The 23547-nt window shown below is 48.7% G+C and overlaps 1 protein-coding gene across 3 annotated transcripts in view; it reads right to left on the minus strand.

Annotated features, from left to right (window-relative positions):
* Positions 1–23547, minus strand: part of LOC146856881 (carotenoid-cleaving dioxygenase, mitochondrial-like) — a 529204-nt gene that overhangs the window by 16447 nt on the left and 489210 nt on the right. For all 3 annotated transcript variants that reach the window (XM_085647341.1, XM_085647340.1, XM_085647338.1), the window contains exon 9: positions 21892–22029. In XM_085647341.1, coding sequence (XP_085503467.1) covers positions 21892–22029 — 138 coding nt within the window. The remainder of the gene's footprint in view (positions 1–21891; positions 22030–23547) is intronic.

The following is a 23547-nucleotide window of genomic DNA, read 5'->3' on the forward strand; positions in this document are numbered from 1 at the left end:
TCGCTGACCGGCCCTTACCAAGCTGACTTTCTCAAAGCGATACTTTCCTATGACAATATTAGACTACTGGGGCACACCTTCAATTAGCAAAGACCAAAACCTCCCCTGTGGCAGAGATAAAACTCGATGCTGAAATAGCATTCAATAAAGTCACCTGTCCATTCCTGAAAACTGCCATGTTATGCTTCAATCTTGTTGAGCCCTTTATAAAGATGACTATAGCCCTATCCGACTCGTTTCCACTTAAACAAGGCACCAGACAGGGATGTCCTGTGTCCCCATCTTTTTTCCTCCTAGCAATAGAACTACTTTTATTGTATCTCAACAAGAGCAGTAATGCAATCGGTATAAGCGTAGATAGCTAATATTTCAAAATGGCAGCCTATGCACACGACATTTAGATAGTGACAATCACGACGATATAGTCATACCTGAAATTATGACCAAAACTGAAGACTATTCATTAATATTGGGTTAACAGGGTTAATTGGGTTATTGGACTCAACAAATTCATTTGGAACCTCAAAAAAACCCACATCTCCCGGAAAAAACGCAGTTTGGCTACAACCTAACTGACCTTAAGAAATACCAATTTGCCTTCTTGGCAGCCCATGATGCGAAATGATTTGATAATGCTGTAGAATATATACCCCCATGGCTATGCCAACAAGGTCGCTCATCTATTCCTGCCATCTCTTTAAACTATATCTAAGGATCACTATATACTTAACAACCCTATTTTGAATCATACTAGTATGTCCTCTTACATCTGGACTCCTACTTCTCTGAGGTGAAATTTAGGCACTCCTTAGGGGCTTTCATTTGGTATAATAAGGACATTAACATAAAATGTAATCTTCGCATAGGACACCCTCGGTGAGCAGAGGTCATCTCCGCTGTTGGTGACCTTGGCTCTAAACGACGCACACTCATTCTCCGACATCAAACAAAAATATGACATCAGCCCCATCGACTTTTACGATCTTCTTAAACTAAAAGCAGCCATTGCCAAGCACAAGGATACCCCATTTGAAGATGTCTTACTGCCTAAGCTCCTCACAGTGATTAAGAAAGGTGGTCATGTTGCTTCCAAAATATATGCTAAACCTAGAGCCCTCTGCCCATCAGAGGTGAAGTTCAGATTGGACTGAAGACGGACACCCAACTTGCCATCTTCAACTGGGAAGATTGTTGACATCCCCATTTCTTAAGAAGATAACACCCAATCTTACTTAAACGTATTTGCATATCCTGCACAGAACATTCTGGATCCCACACCATTTGGCCTCCCTGGGTCTTATGGAAAAAAGTAACTGTTCGAGTTGTAACTACGAAAATGCTGACCTAAGCCATATGCTATATGAATGCACCTCACTTTGTACATTCTGGACTAACATGCATGACGTTATTGACATCTTTCACGCTAAACCTGCTAGGAACTTCTTGTTCTCCATTTTGGCCCCTTTAGTCCCCTACATACAAAAGGCATTCAGAGAGATGAATGTATGTGTCCGGACCTAATGTTTACTCTGGCCCATAAAACGATCTGATTATCCTGGAAATAACTAGGCAATGCCTGGAGTAATGCCTGGTGGGAATGGCTGCGATATATCAGGGGTGCTCATTCAATTTTGCCAACCCAATACCCCTTGATCTCGGACAACGAAGCTCCGTGGAATAACCTGGACCGCTACTTAGAGTTAGTCAACCCCCCATAGTGCCATCACACCTATGGTGTCTTCCAATAAAATCCAAGATAATCTGGACTGTGTGGCATCTACCAAGACTATAACTGATACCCCATCTGTCAATGGATACTTGCTATTCTACTTTGTTTTGGCTTACATATGCCTTAATTGTTCACTACGATAACCCCTCTCTCTCTCCCCTACCCCCTCTCTCTTTCCTTTTGTTTCACACCTTAGCGGTTTGGTCAATGCAAGACGTATTTGCCTCATTGGGCACTTTGTTGCCTGTCTACTTTTGCCTTTATAATTGCATTGAAATGCTTGTTTAAGAGTTACCACTGGTAACACTCTTACCTCATGCATGTTTGCCAACTGCTTGTTTTGGTATTCAAATTACAATAAAAACTTTTGGGGAAAAAAAACTGCTTTTAGCATGAGTGCACATGTTTTACAGGCTAATTAAATAATTAAAGAAGCCAACCTAAACAACAGCGCTGTCATACATTTTTGTCCTAGATTTCCGTTCACCACTGGACCGGAAGGTGACAGTGGCAGTTGCGCTGCCCTATTTAGGTCAAGGTGACCATCAGTGATGGATCAGCCATACGATGCATGGTGAGGTTGGGCACAGGAAACAAACTAGTTTCCAAAACCAAGGAGAACCCCCTTCCCGCATTACAGGGTCATTGTTTAAACTAGATAAACTCCCAACTTGGTAGTTGCAATCAACCAAATAAGCATTGACAAAGCCAGAATGTCTCGAATTGCTAATGTCATTTAGCCATTTTGCACAGCAGCGTGGCTGTTGTGTAGCAAGGCTAAAAGCAGGCGAGGCCGGTACAGGTAAGACCGGTGGGGTGGGGGGGGGGGGGGCAGAGTTGATATACTACAGGATAGGAAAAATAAAATCAATAAATAAAACCACCTACCTCTCACTCGCCTTATCTCCGGGCAAGCGCAAGGTAAGTAGTTTTATTTCTTAATTTATTTTTTTCCCTATCCTGGTGTATGTTGACTTCCCCCCCACCTCACCGCTCTTACCTGTACCGGCTGCGCCTGGCTAAAAGTTAGTGGTTGGCATAGAGTAGAGTGGCATTGAGGAGAGTGACATAAAGGAGAGTGGGGTAGACCAGCGTAGACTGGAGTGGTGTAGAGTAGCGTGGGGTAGAGTAGCATAGAGTAGAGTGGCGTAGGGTGGAGTGGCGTAGAATAAGTGGAGTAGTTTACAGTAGAGTACATAGAGTGGAGTAGAGTACAGTGTCTTAGAGTAGAGTGGTGTAGAGTGAAGCAGCGTAGAGGAGAGTGGTGTAAAGTAGAGTAGAATGCAGTAGAGTGGCGCAGATTAGAGTAGTGTAGAGTAGAGTGGAATAGAGTAGAGCGGAATGGAGTGGAGTGGCATAGAGTGGAATTGTGTGGAGTAGCGTACAGTAGAGTTGTGTGTAGTGGAGTGGCATAGAGTGGAGTTGCGTAGCATACTTTTGCATGGCATAGACTGGCGTACAGTGGCATAGAGTAGATAGTATAGAGTTGAATGACAGAGTGGAGTGGCGTACAGTAGAGTGGCATAAAGTGGTGTTGAGTGAAGTAGAGTGGCGTGGACTAGAGGGGTGTGCAGTGGTGTAGAGTGGCATAGAGTGGAGTGGCTTAGAGTAGAGTGATGAATATTAGAGTGCCATATAGTAGAGTTAAGAAGAGTGAAGTGGAGTGTCAAAGAAGGGAGTGGCGCAGAGTGGAGTGGGGTAGAAAAGTGTAGCATACAGTGGCACAGAGTGGGATGCAGTAGAGTGGCGTGCAGTAGAGTGGCATAGAGTGGAGTAGCATAGAGCAGAGTGGCTGAGTGGGATAGAGCAGAGTGGAGTGGAGTGGCATAGATTGAGTGGCATGTAGTAGAGTGGCGTAGAGTGGCATTGTGTGGGATGGAGTGGCATAATGTAGAGTGGAGTGGTGTAGAGTCAATGGTGTGGAGTGGAGTGGCATAGAGTAGAGTGGAGCGGCATAGAATGGAGTGGAGCGGCATAGAATATAGTGGAGCGGCGTATAATAGGGTAGAGTAGAGCAGCATAGAGTAGTGTGATGAAGAGTAATACAGTTATGGGTGTAAGTTACTAAAGTGTCAATAGAGACGGCAGATAGGGTGAGAACAACACAAATAAGAAGCTGTACACCTGTATTCAAAGCAGGCAAGCAACCTGCATATCCAGTATTAATACTGGCATGCTTATAAAATAAAAAAAACACTTCATTTAAAAATAGTGCTTTGCAAAAAGACGAGGAAGAACAAAGATGTGGAGCACACATGTACTTGGTCCATGATACAGGGAGGAGCTAGCACAAGAAATGACGGAAAGCGTTCGGGAGTTAAGCAATCGAAAGATGGTAAATAGGAATGACAACGAAAACAGCTAATGGGATGCTGTGGGTGGGTTGTAAGCCCACTGAATTCTAAACAAAACATCTTGCAGCACAGCGCATGCGCTGTGTATGTGAGGCATACAAATGAATGCTGTGTGGGCAAAAACAAAAATAGAACCGTCTCGGCATTCAGCTCTGGTTTCACTGCACCTGCTGAATCGGGCAGACGGGGATTTCTAAATGAAGCCAGATGCCTGTTCTGCTTAGGTTTTCGGATCAGATAGAACCCGCTCATCAGAGCCTCACTAACCCAGCCAGAACGTTACCCCCTCCCTCTCCCTAGGGCCTATCTACAATAGGTAACCACATATATCTTACCACCTAAGGACAGGGAATTCCTACTCATATATATACCAAGACCTCTTACAATCGGCGGCCTCGCGATCCCATACGGATCCAGACCTCTCTGCCCATACGACAGTATCACAAGTGGCGGCCTCGCGATCCCATACGAATCCAGACCTCTCTGCCCATACGACAGTATCACAAGTGGCGGCCTCGCGATCCCATACGAATCCAGACCTCTCTGCCCATACGACAGTATCACAAGTGGCGGCCTCGCGATCCCATACGAATCCAGACCTCTCTACCCAGACGGCAGTATCACAAGTGGCGGCCTCGCGATCCCATACGAATCCAGACCTCTCTACCCAGACGGCAGTCTCAGCACAATCGGCGGCCTCGCGATCCCATACGAATCCAGACCTCTCTGCCCATACGACAGTATCACAAGTGGCGGCCTCGCGATCCCATACGAATCCAGACCTCTCTACCCAGACGGCAGTATCACAAGTGGCGGCCTCGCGATCCTATACGAATCCAGACCTCTCTGCCCATACGACAGTTCATCCTATGATCACCATAACATACAAAAAGGGAATCAGTCTCACTATTCATCAGATCACACAAAAACTGCCAGTTCGAGCATAGCCTGTTCTCCGGTTCGAGGGGCTCCTCTTTCCCTTATTCAGTTACCACTTACCTGATCAGGGTTAACATCTGTTCATGTAGCCGCAGCTGACTAGAAGAATAGGCTACCCTCTCATACAAGAACACGCAGCACATGTTGGTTCACTACAAACTGGGTACTTTATTACTCATTACATACGCAATCACATAACATTACAATATAACACATAACCTGCAAAGAAAAGTGAAAGATTAAGTTGTACACTCTAATAAGAAAGGGTCGACATCACCTTAGTAGTATGTAGCCTGCACTCAGTGGTCATCTAGGTTCCCTTCTCGTCTGTGCCTCGGCTCGCCTGGAAGTCACACCTCCGCAGTCACGGATCACCCTTCTCCGAGTCACTGGGACCTCTTCCTTATCGGCTACTCTCTCCTCTCTGGCTATTCTGCTAGGAGAGTATCTGTCTCTCGGTTCTTCTCCGCCTTCAAGATGGCGTCTGTCTTCCCTGGAATAAGTAGTAGCTTTACTGCTAACGGCTAGATGCCGCCTACGGACTGAACATGTAACTGCCTCAGACTTTCACTAATATAGAGGTGCGTTTCCTCATGGAAAATTCCGGCCTGTAACCTGCCGCCCACCAAATTCTTGTACCTCCCCGTACCAAGGACACGTTCCCAGCCGGCCGGCCTGATGTAGTGTCTTCGGCATGAAGAAAAATACAATCCTTCGATAAGGGCCGGCCTGAACCGGTTCTCTCCAAGCGAATAACACCTCATAACTAAAACATTACATTTGACCTAGAAGCATCCCAAGCTGCCGGAGCAGAAAGAAAGATGGAGTCTCTCCCGTTTGAGGCCTACCAGGCCTGAATTCAGCACGGCTCCATGAAATACCCTCACTACAGGACGGGTTATCCCTAATACTAACGAATCTATCCCCTAGGCTATGTGTGCAAGCCCTGATCTATGGGGAAGAGCACAGAATCATGTCGAAGTGCCTAGTAAATAGGCTCCATTCACTACTCTAACCCTTAGACTTGAATGATAAGAGACTGAAGTCACATTCAATCATTGTTCCTCACAAGAAGGCCGGGAAAATCGAGCAGAACATTTCACCCTTGACTTCAGTCTATTATACATTCATTAAACAGAACTAATATCTGTGGAAGAATAATATGAAACAAGACTAACTGATCTATGTCTAGTACCAGGTGTGCAGAATTGAAGTAGTGAAGGAATACACTGAATAAAGCAACAGATAGAAATCAAAATGCCGATAGTAATCAGAATACCTCCTAATATCTGACGTAACATATGCAAATCAGGTAACCAATTAAAGAGCCAGTCAAACCAGCCCTGGTCAATGTGTTTTCTAACTTCTTCTGTCAAGTCATGTAGTTTATCAATGTGAGCTTGAATGGATTTTGTATGATCCGACAAGTTAAAACAACAAAGACCCTCAAAATCAGAACAATCGTGTCCATGTTTAAGCAAAAGATAATCAATGGCCGCTCGATTTTGCAAGATAGCCCTACGTTCACCCTGGGCGTCTAATAGCATGTCAGACAGGACTGTAGAAGTATGATTGATGGATTTTACCATCCAGCAGGCCATTTTCCCAATAGATTTGGCATTATAAACTGCCAGAGCAGGAACACCAACAATTGAAATAGCCAGGCTAAGGTATTCAGACTTGGAATATAAATGCAAAGATGAGTCACAATCCTCCTGTAACCTCACTGTATCTCAAATCACACGAGAGTTGGCATTCGGATGTGATGAAAACATTAACAAGCTCAGTCTAGTAATGGCACAAGGGCCTCCAGAAATATTTGCGGGAATATATGGCCAGGAAGTATTACCACATGAGAAAAGCCATCCGGCAGGTAGTAACATCGTGCGATAATGACTGGGGGTAACTACCAAACTCTTGCAAGTCATGTTATTCTGAACAGAAGTACATGTTTTTGGTGTCCTTCGAAGGCACAAAGTTCGTTCATGAGCGGTGAATGAAGTGGCACCTTTCAATCTTAAACGCATACATTCAGAAATCGCACTAGGATCACAAGTAAGGAAAAAACACAAATCACCCTGTGTGATATTATAGGTAACTATTTGGGACTGGATGGGGGGTATCGGGTCTGACAGTACAGTACACAAGGGGCAATACTCATGGGTGGCAAAATCGCCCAGAAGAACATTGGGGCGAGCATTCGATATATTAAAAATATGAGTCGGGGGGAGGAGCCTAGCGCGCAACAAAGATGGCCGCGTAGGTGCGAGGCTCCCGAGGACCTCCGTGACCTCCTACATAAATCCTGAAAATATCCTGTCCTAGATGAGGGGACTGTGTTGGTGAGCCCGAGCTGAGGTGTCACCCGTTTTCTGTTTCCAAATTGGACCTCGGACACCGGCGGGAGCACCGATTGAGGTTTGCGGCCTTCTCCACGCCGGCCCCCCGGATTGGAGTTGCGGGGCGATCCGGAGACAAAGTGATCAACAGCGGCGGGCAGGGCTGGGCGACTCGCGTACCCCGCACTTTCACTTTCGCTTTTGCACCCTCCTTGCTGCTCGGGCGAGGTTGGGTTGCGGGGCGGTGTGCGGTGGTGTGGCCTTGTTGGGGTGCCCTGCTGGCCCGCCGGCTGTGATCCGTCCTGCGGACCTGTGGTGGCCCCCCCCCCGGAGCCCGTGAACTGGTTTGTTGGCCTTTTCCGAGGTGATTGGCACGATTTGGGGACTGAAACCATGTCCACAAAGCAAGATGGCGACCAGGCAAAGGTGAAATCGACCCGCCGTGGCGCGGCCCATCAGTCCAACAACATGGACCGCTACACCCTCCAGAAGGGATCTCCCGAGGTGCCGCATAGGTCCCCTGGGGGCCCGACTGATGCTCCTACGCTGCCCGCGGATCTGACCCTGCGAGATGTTATGGGCGCTATCGCCGAGATGAAGGCCTCGGTGGACCAGCGCTTTGACACACTGGCGCAAAAGATTGACTCGGTCCACGTGGATGTTGGCCTGGTGAGGGCCGACTTATCCAAGACCAATGACCGGGTCGATTCTTTGGCCCACACCACTTCGGGCCTTACGGCGGACGTGGCGGCCCTCCAAAAGGAATTCGCCGGCTCGGCCAGGCGAGCGCCCTGATGGATCGTCGACTGGAGGATTCCGAGGGTCGGGCCCGGAGGAACAATGTCCGCATTGTCGGGGTGCCGGAGGGACGTGAGGAGGCGGCGGCGGACCTGTTTGTGGAGGACCTGATTCTCACCCATCTCCAGCCCCGGGGGCTGAGTAAATTCTTTGCGGTGGAACGTGCCCACAGGGTTCCCGGAGGAAGACCTAAGGCCGGAGCCCCTCCGAGGCCTCTCATTGCCTGGATTTTCAACTTTCGGGACAGAGACGCTATCCTTCAGACTTCTAGGCAACAAGGACCGGTCAGACTTGACAATATGGATGTGAACTTCTATCCTGATTTCACCCCAGCGGTCCAGAAGCAGAGACTGAGCTTTCTCGGAGTCAAACGTCGTCTACGGGACCTGAACCTCAAGTATGCGATGCTTTTTCCAGCTAAGTTGCGGGTGGAGGTGGATGGCCGCACGCACTTTTTTGATCGTCCCAAGGCAGCCGGGGACTGGTTGGACTGCTTGCCCGGGGATCGGGGCCGGGGGGGTGGGGGGGCGCGGTTGGAGGGGAGGGCTCGCCGGATCAGGACTGAGGGACTAATAGTAGGCCTTGCTCTGGACAACATTGTCGTCATTTTTGACTGTTCGTTAAGTCTCCCTCCTGTGGAGGTGGTACGGGGTCTCTTGGGGGCTCTCCCTCCTCCTCTGGGGGACTAGTTAGTTTAATCATTCATGGGGCGACAGGCACACTGCACTTTGGGGGGGCTGTTTGGGCTCATGCAGGGGTGCAGGGAGGGGGGAGTTCTGTTGGGATGGGTGGGTTGGGTGGGTTGGGGTGGGGTGTTGTTTGTTTTTACCGCAAGGCAAACCCTTTATTGTATTTGTGTTTTTAAGGTGCTCTCCGGGGGACGAATGATGGCTTCTGTATGTGATGGGGGGTAGGGACCTGACTTTATTGTCCTGGAACGTTAACGGACTGGGGGATAGGATTAAGCGAGGTGTGGTCCTGCAGTATTTGAAACGACTTTCGCCAGATGTGGTCTTTCTGCAGGAGACACACCTTATTGGTAATTCCTTTTGTGCCATGAATCGGCGTGGCTATCGTTTGGTGGCCCACTCGGGCTTCACGTCGGGCTCACGGGGGGTGGGCATCATGGTGAAGAACTCACTCCCGTTGGAAATAGACGAGGTGCGCCATGATGAGAGGGGACGCTACACTGTCTTAGTGGGGAGAATGGAGGGTAAAGTAGTTGTCTTCGTATCAGTGTACGTCCCACCGTTACAGTCCACAACTTTTGCAGACCTAGGGCGCCTCCTCCTTGACCTTCCGGGGGGGCTTCTGGTGGTTGGGGGGGACTTCAATGCGGTGGTTTCTGGGACCGTGGATCGTCACCCCCCTAGGGACCTCCCCCGGGCGCAGGCGTGGCTGTCCGGCTTCTTAGATACACTGGGATTGGTGGACTGCTGGCGCTTAAAACATCCCACGCAGCTGCAGTACACTTTCCACTCGGGTGCCCATGGTAGCCTCTCACGGCTTGATTATGTCCTTGTCCCTGCGGCCTATGTTGGGAGGGTAGGAGAGGTGCGCCATTTGGCGCGGGGTATTTCAGATCACTCCCCGCTCCTGTTGCACGTTGATGTCTTCCCGAGGGGGGAGGGCAGAGTAGCTCCAATCAATGCCTGGTACCTGCGCGACCCCACCATTCGCGCTGATTTGATTAAATCCTTGCAGCGGTATTTCGATGAGAATGTGGGGTCCGTCCCTTCGGCTATCTCCCTGTGGGAAGCTTTCAAAACAGTTCTTAGAGGGGAGGCCCTCTCCTTTATTTCCCATGCCCGGAGGCGCGAGCAGGAGGAGGTGACCCGGGTGGAGGCCGAAATCGCTGAACTGGAGGGTGATCTAGAGGGTGGGGTGACGGATGCTGCACTACACGTCCTACAACTTAAGCAGGCGGCCTACAGGGCCCTCGTCACGGAGGCGGCCAGGGGCCTCTATAGAGAGCAACAGGGGCGACTGTATGATGTGGGTGATAAGGCTGGTAAACTGCTTGCATGGTTGGATAAAAAGGAGAGAGCGAGTCGTGTGGTCCCGCTGATTGAAAGGATGGATGGTGTGCGTGTCACCGAGCCAGAAGACATTGTCTCTTGTTTCGCGGATTATTTTCGCGAGGTGTATTCCCCGGTTTCTCCCTGCTCGGAGGAGGATTCCCATGCCCTGCTTCGGGATATCGCGCTGCCTTCCCTTTCGGTGGCGGATAGGGTGTCGTTAGATGCCGCTCCTACCGCCGACGAAATTGCCCTCGCCATACGCTCGGTCGCATCCGGCAAGGCCATGGGCCCGAACGGCATTCCTATCGAGTTGTATAAGCTGCGACCGGATGTACTGGCACCCCACCTCCGTGCGATGTTCCTGGCGGCCCACTCGCTGGGCTCCCTCCCGCTGGACCAACGTCTGGCTACAATCGTGGTGATCCACAAGGAGGGGAGACCTCGAGACCGGGTTACATCCTACCGGCCTATCTCGCTCTTGAATGCGGAGCCCAAAATCCTCGCCAAGGTGCTAGCCAACCGGCTGGTCGGCGTGGTGGGCGACCTGGTCCACCAAGACCAGTCCGGCTTTATTCCCCATCGCAACACGGCCCTTAATCTGCGGCGCTTGCACGGGGTGCTCGCGCGTGTCCCGTTTGTGCGGGAGCCGGCCATATTGGCGTCCTTAGACACCACCATGGCGTTTGACACGCTCGAGTGGCCATACATCTGGGCCATGCTGGCGAAGTTTGGATTTGGCCCGGGGTTCATCAGCTGGGTCAAATTGTTGTATTCGGGCCCATTGGCGCAGGTGGTGGTGAATGGAAGAGTATCGGTCCCATTCGAACTGGGACGGGGCACACGACAGGGCTGTCCCTTGTCGCCGCTCCTGTTCGCGCTGGCCTTGGAACCCCTGGCGGAGTGGCTGCGGTGGCACCCTTCCATCCGTGGTCTCCGTTGGACCCCCGAATATGAGGACCGCGTGTCCCTATACGCTGACGATATCCTTTTGTACCTAGCCTCCCCGCGTAAATCACTGATTGTCCTGGTTGATGTTTTGCGCTCATTCGGCCGCAACTCAGGCCTTGTCATCAACTGGGCTAAATCATGTGTGTATGTGCTTTCCGGGGAGGCTCCCGTCCTCCCGCGGGGCTGTCCGATCCAGATTGCCTCGCAGGGGTTTCGGTACCTGGGGGTTTACATTACTCTGGACCCGGAGGCCCGCTACGAGCGGAATTTGCTTCCCCCCCTCCAGCGCTTGAAGGAGGACGTCGCGCGCTGGCGGCGCCTGCCGCTTTCGCCGCTCGGCCGGGCGGCATTGTTTAAGATGATGTTGTTGCCACGCTTCCTGTACGCTCTCCAGAATACTATGGATTTAGTCCCGGCGCGCTACTTCCGTGAGGTGGAGAGTCTACAGCGCCGCCTGTTCTGGGACGGGAGGCCGCGTATTGCCCTGGCGAAGTTGACGCTCCCATGGTACGACGGGGGGATTGCCCTCCCGGATATTAAACGGTATTACTGGGCCTCCCAGCTAGCTGCAATTAATCATGGCCTTTACGGGCTCGCCTTAAACCCGGCATTTGAAATGGACAAGATGCTCCTGCCTGGTGGCGACTATAATCGAGCGCTCTACTCTGGCGCGCCCGGACCCCGCCTGACGGGACCTACGCGTGTCATGGTACGAGTATGGCACGCGGCTAACGCAGCTATGGGGTGGAAGGACCGTCTGACCCGGGCATCACCGTTGTACGCGTCTGAGAGATTGGGCTCCCTGTGGACCTCGAAGGGCTTCGAGAAGTGGGACACGATCGGCATCAGTAAAGTGGGGGACCTCTGGACGAGGGGGGGATTTAAAACATTCGAGACGCTGCAGACGGAGTTTCAGCTGCAGGGCAGTGAATACTTTCGGTACTTGCAGGTCCGTCACGCGCTGGGCTCAGTCTTCCCAGACGTCGCCTCCATCCCGGAGTCTTCCCCCCTGGAGGATAGAGTGCTGGATGGCCATGTTCCGGACAGCACGATCTCCCTCATCTACAAAAAATTGATTAATGATCGCTCGGGCTTGCTGACTGGCCTCCGCGAGGCTTGGGTTGCCAACGGGCTGGAGTTGGACGACGAAGACTGGATTTCCGCGGTGGCCTCTCCGAAGGAGGTGGCCATACCGGCTCGCCTTCGCTTCGTCCAGCTTAAGATACTCCATCGGGTTTACATGACGGGGCCAAGGCTTCTGCGTATGGGCTATGCTGAGGATGGGTTGTGTAAGCGTGGGTGTGGTGCTTTGGCGACTTTTTTGCATATTTTGTGGGAATGCCCGAAGGTGGAGCGATTCTGGCGTGGTGTGCATGAGGTCCTGCGAGTGGTTACGCATGTCGCGCTGCTGCCTGAAGCGAGGAGATGCCTGCTGAATGTGTGGGAACCAACTGACTACTCGGTTCCGCAGACGCGATGGGTGACTCTGGGATATATGATAGCTAAGCATGACATTGCCCAACTGTGGGGATCCCAGAGGCCCCCGGCGGTGTCGGCCTGGAAAGAACACATGGATTGGTGCATGTTCCGAGAAAAGGTGGTGTATGTGGCGAGGGGTAAGCCTGGGGCATGGGTGAAAGTATGGGGCCCATGGAACGCCTACCGCGGGGGTATCTGCGCGCCACCACTGCTGCCTGCGGTCTCACCAGCCCCGTCCCCTTAGCTGACTCCTTTCCTAGCCCCGAGCATGGAATTCCCCCAGTCCTCGATCTGTTCCCCTTCCCCTCTTTAGACTCCTGTGGATGGCTGGGGTCCCCCATTTGGGGAGCATGTGCTGCTACTGTCGATTGCAGGTTGCCTTGCGGGTGTGGTTTTTGTGTTGTTTGTGTAAAATGAAACCGTATTGTGGGGTCGGAGTGATGTGGCCCACGACGCTGATACCTCCTGATTTTGCTCCTCTGCAACGCCAAGTGTTATTGTATGTATGTCATATGCTCCTGTCATTCTAGCGGCCGGCCGGAAGGTTGTGGGCCCATACCTGTATATTCTTGAGATTGTAATAAACGGTTTCAAAAAAAAAATAAATAAATAAAAAAAAAAAAATATGAGTCAAAGTCTCCAATGAAGCAGGAACAGCAACTAAACAAGTCGCTAGAATATCAGTCACCGATCTCATCGGTGTCAAGCAAAAATGAGGGGCTTTAGTCACCCGTTTTGCTAACGTAGTCCAAAAGTTCGACGACGAATCCCACGCAGCGAAGGAACGCGACACTCGGGTTCTCAACTCAGCCCGGGTTGATGGGATCCCTCCTCTCTCGTCGTACCAGCCCAAAAGGAGTCCAACGCCGACACATCCTGCAGCAACAGTCCAAAGAATGATCTGAAAGAGAATCAAATACAAGCATTATTCATTCTCGTAAGTAACATTTGTCAGCCGGGACTGCTTCCCAGCTATCTTTCCCTGGTCTCATAACTAAAATGGTGTTGTCTTGACCGGTTGCAATGACTTCTGCTTGTTCAGGGGGATTCTTAGGCGACTGCACCCAAACTCTGGCCCCAGGATTATCTGTGGAGCCAAAACCTTTCTGGCCTCGTACAGTTAGCAACGTTGGGGCAGTGCCTTTTGTGATCTCACCACTGAAAACAGGCATTATTAGCAATTGAGCCACTCGGTCAGTTTGATGTATCAGTAAGTCAACCTCACTGCTATTCAGCAGGAGCACCTTAATCTCTCCCTGATAATCACTATCAATGATTCCTCCAAGCACCTGAATGCCTTTTACAGCCAGCCCCGATCTAGGGGCGATTAATCCGAAATTTCCAGTTGGTATATGAACACCAACACCAGTTTCAATGATGACTCGATCCTTACTTTTTATAACGGTGTCATCCATGGCATGCAAGTCTAAACCTGCCGACCCTGGGGTCGCTCTACATGGAGCCAAAGCTCCAGGAGTAATTTCCCAGTACATCACAGTCTCTCTGATTTCATTGGGCTTAGCATCAACATTCGGAGGAAACAAACGCATAAGTGGGGATTCAGCATTTAGAAAAGGACGGTTATTCAAAATCAATAACGCTTGAGGCAAAAAGTCTCGCCAATTCTTATACTTGTCATCTGTTAATTTACGTAATTGATCTTTCAGCAGGCCATTCAACCTCTCCACAAGACCCGAGGCCTGTGGATAATATGGTATATGAAACACCCATTCAATATTGTTTTCCACACAGAATTCCTGTACCAATCTTCCACGAAAATGGGATGCATTATCAGATTGAATTTGGAATGGCACACCATAATACATCATAATCAATTCCAATGTTTTAATAGTATTCAATTGGGTAGCTTGCTTACAGGGAAGGGCCACCAACAGGCCACTGTATGTATCAACAATAGTGCAAACATATTGACAATTCCTACTCATAGGAAGTGGACCGATGTAATCAATCTGCCAAATTTGAGCGGGCAATTTCCCGCGATGTAAATGACCTTTAACAGTTTGGGGCACTTTGCGCTGCCTGATATGCTGACAAATGGGACAATGTAGAATAACATTTTTGATTAAATCTAGGGAAATATAAATTCCTCGATCAGCAGCCCACCTGCTAGTGGCTTTCTCTCCAAAGTGTCCTGCTTTCTGGTGGGCCCATTTCGCCAATCCCGCAATATCAGAATCTTGCCTGTCCACCACTGCCTCAGCAATTTTAGATTTCTCATCTGCAATGTTATGAAAGAATTTGTCAAGAGAGTCTATCGGGGTATGAGCATCCACATGGAAGATTGTAACAGTACTCTGTGGGAGCATTTCCCAAATCTCCTGCCATAATTCTTTTCCCCACAGTTCTTTTGAATGGATTCTCCAACTATGGGAATGCCAAGTCGGTAACCAAACTGCCAGCCCATTGGCAGTAGACCAAGAATTGGTGAAAATATGACATGTGCCAGGTAACTCTTGTTTCAGAACTTGATAAACAGCATAGAGTTCAGCAAATTGACTGCTCTTACCCTCACCAGTTGTACTCAGCAATTTTTGTGTGATCGGATTATAGGACACCGCCTTCCAATGCCGTTTCGTCCCTATGAACCTTGCTGAACCATCCGTAAACCAGACATGGTTTCTGTCCTCTGCGGACAAATCATCAAAAGGTCTACCCCACTTAACAGGAGACTCCTGTACTAAAGGTACGGAACATTCACTCTCAGTCTCAGTTGATGGCGCCCGTGCCACCTGCTCATGCAAAGATGCAACTCCTTTTTGTCCCACACGTGCCCTGTCTTGTATATACCATTTCCATTTAATCACACTCACCTCTTGAGCGTGTCCAATTCGGTGAGTTTTCGGCGAACTCATAACCCACTGCATGATAGGAATTTCAGGTCGCAAAACCATATCATGTCCCAAAGTCAATTGCTCGGTATCCACCAGAGCCCAATAACATGCAAGTAACTGTTTCTCAAAAGGTGTATAACGCTCACCAGCATCAGGTAACTTTTTAGTCCAGAAACCTAACGGTACTCTACTCTTGCCTTGTTTCTGCCACAAACTCCAATTCGCATAAAGGCCTTGTACAGACACATTCAAATCCACATCACCATCACATACAGGCCATAAATCCAGAGCATGCTGAATTGCTTCTTTTGCCAGACTGAACGCATCTTGCTGTGGTTTATCCCATTCAAATGCATTCTTTTTACGAGTGACCTGGTACAAAGGGGCCAATATTTGACTCAAATGAGGAATATGCTGGCGCCAAAAACCAAACAAACCAATGAAGCTTTGGGCTTCTTTCCTATTCCTCGGAACTGCAAAATCAAGAATTTTCTGTTTAACCTGAGGGATCACTTCTCGGTGCCCCTCATGCCAATTAATACCCAAAAATTTCACAGCCTGGGACGGACCTTGTAACTTATCCGGGTTTATTTCCCAACCTTTCTCACGCAGGCACTCAATGACTCTGTCCAATTGGGTCTGAACTTCCTCTTGTGTTTCGCCTTGGATCAAAATATCATCAATATAGTGACATATCTGAATTTGCGGATGAACCGGTACCTCAGCCAAATGCTCTGCCACCAGCCGGTGACATATCGTAGGACTATGCACATAGCCCTGGGGAAGACTTCTAAACGTCATCTGACGCCCGTTCCACGTAAAACTGAATTGTTCCTGACACTCAGGGGCAATAGGAATCGAAAAGAAAGCATTAGCAATATCAAAGGACGCATACCATGTACCTGGATGTTTTTGTATTCTTTCAATTAGGGTAATAACATCCGGTACTGCAACAGTCAAAGAGGGTGTGTGTCTATTCAATTCTCGATAATCAACAGTCATGCGCCAAGAATTATCACTCTTACGTACAGGCCAAACAGGATTATTCCAAGCAGAAGTAACTGGGGTTATAACTCCTGCATCCACCAACTCCTGAATAGTGGTACTAATCTCTTCATGACCACCTGGAATACGATACTGCTTCTGACGAACCACTTTTGTCGCCTGGGGAACTTTTATGGGGGGCATTCTTAAACGACCAACCCGTACAGGCCTGGACGATATATAATGTTTAGTTCCAAATTGGTAACATCCATCATCTAAGTGCAAAGTCATTCCTTTCAAAATATCAATTCCAATTATGAATTAGAGTGGTACCACTAATACAGAGTATTCTTTTCTAGGAATTCTACCTATTCTCATTTCAAGTAAAGTTTGAACTGCGGGAGTTTCCTTTCCACCTAATCCGGTAATTGTAAAAGGCTGACCTTTAAACTTCTTTGATTTTCCATGAATAAGAGTGGCCTCCGCTCCTGTATCTACCAATGCTCGGGCCCTTTGGACATTACGATGTCTCCAATAAATATCAATATCTACATAGGGTCTATTATCTCTGTGAGCCCATCTGTGTACTGGAGCTTGACCTATTTCCTAGTCATTTTTACTGCGTTCTGTGTACCAGGATAAATCAGGATAAAGACTCTCACGTTTCCCAGGTATCGATACCTCCTGTTCATATCCATCTCCATTACGAAATGGATTCCTGTTCTCTGCATTGTACTGCGGGTTTCGATCGGCCAGTCTGTGTCGATCCTCTCTCCTTCTCAACTCAGGGGATTGATCCCTATCATCTCTACGTCTGCTGTTAACATAATCATCTCTCCCCCTCTCTCTTTCCCCCTCTCTCTCCCTGTCTCTCTCACGACAGGGGGACAAATCACGTACATAACGTCGATCATCACGACGATCAGAGCGCCCACGGCGGTCGTCATCACCGCTACCGTCAGAAAAACCACGATCACACTCAGTCGTCCGAACACGCCGGGCACCCTCCTTTCGATCCAAGCCACGTTTGCGAAACATTTCCCACAAACGAGAAGTAGTCTCACCGTCAATGTCCTCCTTCCGCACACCATCGGCCATAAGACCAAAAAACATATCACGTCTAGTAAGTTTATTGTCACCAGGAGTACGAGTGTCAGGCCGGGATTGCCGTTCAGGTTTAAACCACTCACCCAACTCACCGAGTTGGCGTACCGATTCCAGCACCATAGACAATACGTTACCAGTCTGATTAATCAATAAAGTCATCATGACCTGCTTATAAGCAACAGGGGAAGAACGAATAATACGATTCCGCACAGAAGATGTCAACAAACCATCAAGCAACCTGTCAGCAGTATTCAGAAAAATTGCCGTTTTCATCACCTCCTCTTTGAGACGTTGTGCAGCATCGCGCAAAGTATACCACGGTTTGTCATTCACAGGCCAGTCAGACTCAGTAGGATATTTCTGATTACAACCCTCAGTCGCCAATTGAAGCAAAGAAATTTGACCACCAACATTAAAGTTACGAAAATGATCCTGTACAGTAGAATCCGAACTCAAGGAACAAAACTTCAAACAATCGCCAGCATCCAACATAATGCCAGCAGCGCCCAGTTCATAAAGGCGCCCCATCCATGTGAGTAAGCTCTCACCAGCTCGCTGCCGAAATCGCTGCAAAATATCACTAATTTCTTGTTGAGTAAAATCCTCCAAAGAGTCTAAAGCAATACCATTCGGAGCACCGGGAGCCTGCTGCAACTTCCGCCGAAAAACTGGATGCACCGAGACCGCGGGACGAGCATCACAAGGAGCTCGACCAGTACACGTAGAGGAACAATCAGTGTAAGAAGCATCGACCCCACTCGAAGGACGAGCGCAATCACGGGGTGCACCATCAGAGGCGCAAGAAGCAGACTTACAATCACGGCCGGAGCGAGAGGACTCACGCTTGGCAGACTCCTCACCCGAGGAAGGAGAATCACTCGAGTTCCAGATATTACCATCCCATTCATCAGGATTCCAATCCAGTCCGGCTTTCGCCACGACCAGACGCACCTTTCGCGTCGAAACCCGACCACGCCGATTCTTGTATTTATAACGAGCAATTCGCACAGCCGCCCTCTCGGCAATAGTTTGGTACGTGTCAAGTTTGTCAGCAAGCAACTTATTTTGACACCGTAACAAAGTATGAGCATTCTGAATCTCGACAAAGTTCGCTTCCACATCCTTATGCGATTTCTGTAACTTCAACAACCTCTCATGCAGAATCCTGTACGCCGACAGAACAATCCAACCTCTGCGCCCCAAAACGGGAAGCTCATCACCCTTAGATACCGGCGCCTTCTGTAAACAAGTAATCACATTAGCCGGCTCCGCCAGCTCCAAAAAAGAATTCCAATTCTCACTCAAACCAGTAGAGAATCAGCCCACTCACGGGCTAAGGCTTCATAAGGCGTTGAATCCCAGCCGGGAATATCAACGGGCAATTTAAAAGTAGATTTCGACTTTCTAGAAAACATCTCGGAAAAGAAAGAAAAAGAGAAAGAAGAAAAAAAAGGAAAAAAAAACTACACACACAATTATATACAAATAATATACAAACGAAACCACGCACGCGCCGAAAGCAAACACGATACAACCACAACGCACACAGGTTTCGTAAACGGTTCGTGACGCCAAATGTTCTGCTTGGGTTTTCGGATCAGATAGAACCCGCTCATCAGAGCCTCACTAACCCAGCCAGAACGTTACCCCCTCCCTCTCCCTAGGGCCTATCTACAATAGGTAACCACATATATCTTACCACCTAAGGACAGGGAATTCCTACTCATATATATACCAAGACCTCTTACAATCGGCGGCCTCGCGATCCCATACGGATCCAGACCTCTCTGCCCATACGACAGTATCACAAGTGGCGGCCTCGCGATCCCATACGAATCCAGACCTCTCTGCCCATACGACAGTATCACAAGTGGCGGCCTCGCGATCCCATACGAATCCAGACCTCTCTGCCCATACGACAGTATCACAAGTGGCGGCCTCGCGATCCCATACGAATCCAGACCTCTCTACCCAGATGGCAGTATCACAAGTGGCGGCCTCGCGATCCCATACGAATCCAGACCTCTCTACCCAGACGGCAGTCTCAGCACAATCGGCGGCCTCGCGATCCCATACGAATCCAGACCTCTCTGCCGATACGACAGTATCACAAGTGGCGGCCTCGCGATCCCATACGAATCCAGACCTCTCTACCCAGACGGCAGTATCACAAGTGGCGGCCTCGCGATCCCATACGAATCCAGACCTCTCTACCCAGACGGCAGTCTCAGCACAATCGGCGGCCTCGCGATCCCATACGAATCCAGACCTCTCTGCCCATACGACAGTATCACAAGTGGCGGCCTCGCGATCCCATACGAATCCAGACCTCTCTACCCAGACGGCAGTATCACAAGTGGCGGCCTCGCGATCCTATACGAATCCAGACCTCTCTGCCCATACGACAGTTCATCCTATGATCACCATAACATACAAAAAGGGAATCAGTCTCACTATTCATCAGATCACACAAAAACTGCCAGTTCGAGCATAGCCTGTTCTCCGGTTCGAGGGGCTCCTCTTTCCCTTATTCAGTTACCACTTACCTGATCAGGGTTAACATCTGTTCATGTAGCCGCAGCTGACTAGAAGAATAGGCTACCCTCTCATACAAGAACACGCAGCACATGTTGGTTCACTACAAACTGGGTACTTTATTACTCATTACATACGCAATCACATAACATTACAATATAACACATAACCTGCAAAGAAAAGTGAAAGATTAAGTTGTACACTCTAATAAGAAAGGGTCGACATCACCTTAGTAGTATGTAGCCTGCACTCAGTGGTCATCTAGGTTCCCTTCTCGTCTGTGCCTCGGCTCGCCTGGAAGTCACACCTCCGCAGTCACGGATCACCCTTCTCCGAGTCACTGGGACCTCTTCCTTATCGGCTACTCTCTCCTCTCTGGCTATTCTGCTAGGAGAGTATCTGTCTCTCGGTTCTTCTCCGCCTTCAAGATGGCGTCTGTCTTCCCTGGAATAAGTAGTAGCTTTACTGCTAGCGGCTAGATGCCGCCTACGGACTGAACATGTAACTGCCTCAGACTTTCACTAATATAGAGGTGCGTTTCCTCATGGAAAATTCCGGCCTGTAACCTGCCGCCCACCAAATTCTTGTACCTCCCCGTACCAAGGACACGTTCCCAGCCGGCCGGCCTGATGTAGTGTCTTCGGCATGAAGAAAAATACAATCCTTCGATAAGGGCCGGCCTGAACCGGTTCTCTCCAAGCGAATAACACCTCATAACTAAAACATTACATTTGACCTAGAAGCATCCCAAGCTGCCGGAGCAGAAAGAAAGATGGAGTCTCTCCCGTTTGAGGCCTACCAGGTCTGAATTCAGCACGGCTCCATGAAATACCCTCACTACAGGACGGGTTATCCCTAATACTAACGAATCTATCCCCTAGGCTATGTGTGCAAGCCCTGATCTATGGGGAAGAGCACAGAATCATGTCGAAGTGCCTAGTAAATAGGCTCCATTCACTACTCTAACCCTTAGACTTGAATGATAAGAGACTGAAGTCACATTCAATCATTGTTCCTCACAAGAAGGCCGGGAAAATCGAGCAGAACAATGCCCAACTCTCGAAAGAGCTGGCACGCCTCCAGCCACATGTTAAATGGGCTACTAATCTACTTACATGTACCTACTGATCTCCAGTGACGGCACCTGTCAACTAGTAACACAATTGAATCATATGTGATACCTACAATCTGCGTACATTAACTCATCTTTTGCGAGTCACAAAAACGCAGATATCACTGCAAATGTATGCATTCTCTTTTTTTCTTCATGTGCAAAATGTTCACCAGTTTTAAAACAAAAAAATTACATGAAAGCTGGGATTGCTTAGAGCACTTTAGCACACGCCTTACATCTCTATAGACTGAAAAGTGCAAAACGTTTAGGACAAAAGCATTGCAAATGTTTGTGATTACCCAAAAAGTCACAATTTTGTGGGTGGTCACCACAGTGGAAATCCTACCACCCATAGGGAACAGCAACATCTCGCTCCACCCACCCTCTATGATGCTGGTAGAAATCTGGCTGACCTTTTCACGTGTAAACTGTCATATATGAACAGAGAATCTGCAATTACTGGTTATGTAAACCAGGGTCTGTGAGTTGTTTAAGTTAGGCTTGTCTGATGTGGGCCCTCGCTGGATGGACAGTTTCACAGCCTCTGTTTTTTCATTGATACCATGAGGCGTTCTGTAACTTAAGTTGCCTGTAAACAGCTGCAGGTAAGTCACCTGTCAATACGGAATGCATTAGAAATACATCATTGGACATTTTCAATAAAATAAATACGCAGTAAGGTACGCTCTTACCGTGCCATCTTCTTTTCTCACAGCCGTCGCCGTAGTGTAGGGCAAGGGATTGAGATCTGTTCCTGCTGGAGTGGTCACATCCACGGCCAGTGGCAGGACAAACCGGCGAGGAAAGCTTTTAGCCAGCACGTTATAAGTCTGAAAAACCAATAAAGATTGAGAGACATGGTGTATCATCCCACTTCATGACCATTGCTAAGTCCTAAACGCCACAGACAAGCTGAAACTTAAAGAGGTCTCACATTTTCGGGAGTTTAAGCTATAGGCATTGTAAATGACAATGCCTTTTATTTATCTGTTTTTAAAAGCAACACATATGTAAAAGGCATTGTCATTTCTAATGCCAATAGCTCAAACTCTCGCAAATGTGAGACCACTTTAAGTGTGGCCGCGCCACTTTCTTTAGACTCTGCACGCCGTGTTCAGGTTACAGTGAGCAGCGTCTCAAGAAAGGACCGCGGTCAACATTAATTGAAGCAAAAGACACACAATTGATGGAAGAAATGCAGAACTGATCAAAACATTCACCCCCAGTCAAGAGATCTGGGTTTAATCCATCATCATTCTTTAGCTCACTCCGCCACTCCAGTTTAGACCTGGCCATATGCAAATCAGTCTTGACCCTGTGCCTCATGGGAACAGTCCAGCCCGAACTGCCAAGCCAGGTCCTCACTGGACCGGAAACAAGCATCCTAGGATTGGTTCGGGGTTTCACCCCTCTTCAGCCAGGATAGCTTGATTCCAGTGGCACAGTGAGCCCAGGACCCACGTCTGGGCATACCTGGTGCACTTAGGGCAAGAAAGCAAACATTAATTGGGGTGCTTTCACTCAAAAATAAATTAATCGAGAAAGGTTCTGTAGCGCGGCCGCTAAAGTGAAAGCGGACTGCGCTGTAAATTAAATAAATAAATAAGCGCGGCCACTAAAGTGAAAGCGGACCACGCTATTAAATTAAATAAACGCAGCCTCTAAAGTGAAAGCGGACCGCGCCGTAAATTAAATAAATAAATAAGCGCGGCTGCTATAGTTAAAGCAGGCCGCACTGTAAATTAAATAAATACATTACTACAATATAAAAGCGGGTGGCATACTGCGACGTCATGGGTGGAATATGGGAAGATCATTAAAGAAAATAGTGCTCACCGACTACATAAAGCAGACCGTGTAACAACACAAGTAAAAAGTCCAGTCCTTATGGGAGGTTACAAATGCAGACTAGGCGTTACCAAGGAGGGACTACTAATCCTATTCATGAATGAAAAGCAACAATTTTGAAAGGACAGTAACAGGAGCCAATTGAAAAGATGGGCAAGAAATGGGCGGAGCTTCTAATCCATAACTCAATACAGCATGCCTCGAAAAGCAGCGTATGCGCTGCCCAGGCTCGACCTAAAAACACATCTGTGGATTGGAATGTGGCCTGGATAATTACTGGTGGCTGAAATTAATGATAGCATTCAATTCTTCACTTTTTGTGCTTGTTGAAGTCACTTTAACTAAGAGGGCTGGCCCGAGGTGTTGGCACTGACCTTGCTGCAAACTTGAAATCAAGTAGGCCAGGAAAGTATTATATGATCAAGGGCACCAGAGACATATGCAGGGCAGATTGGAACCCGTGCAGACCTGCAGCTAATTGTGGGCGCATTGTTTGAATT

Source organism: Triturus cristatus, chromosome 3_2 (assembly GCF_964204655.1).
Source record: "Triturus cristatus chromosome 3_2, aTriCri1.1, whole genome shotgun sequence".
NCBI lineage: Eukaryota > Metazoa > Chordata > Amphibia > Caudata > Salamandridae > Triturus > Triturus cristatus.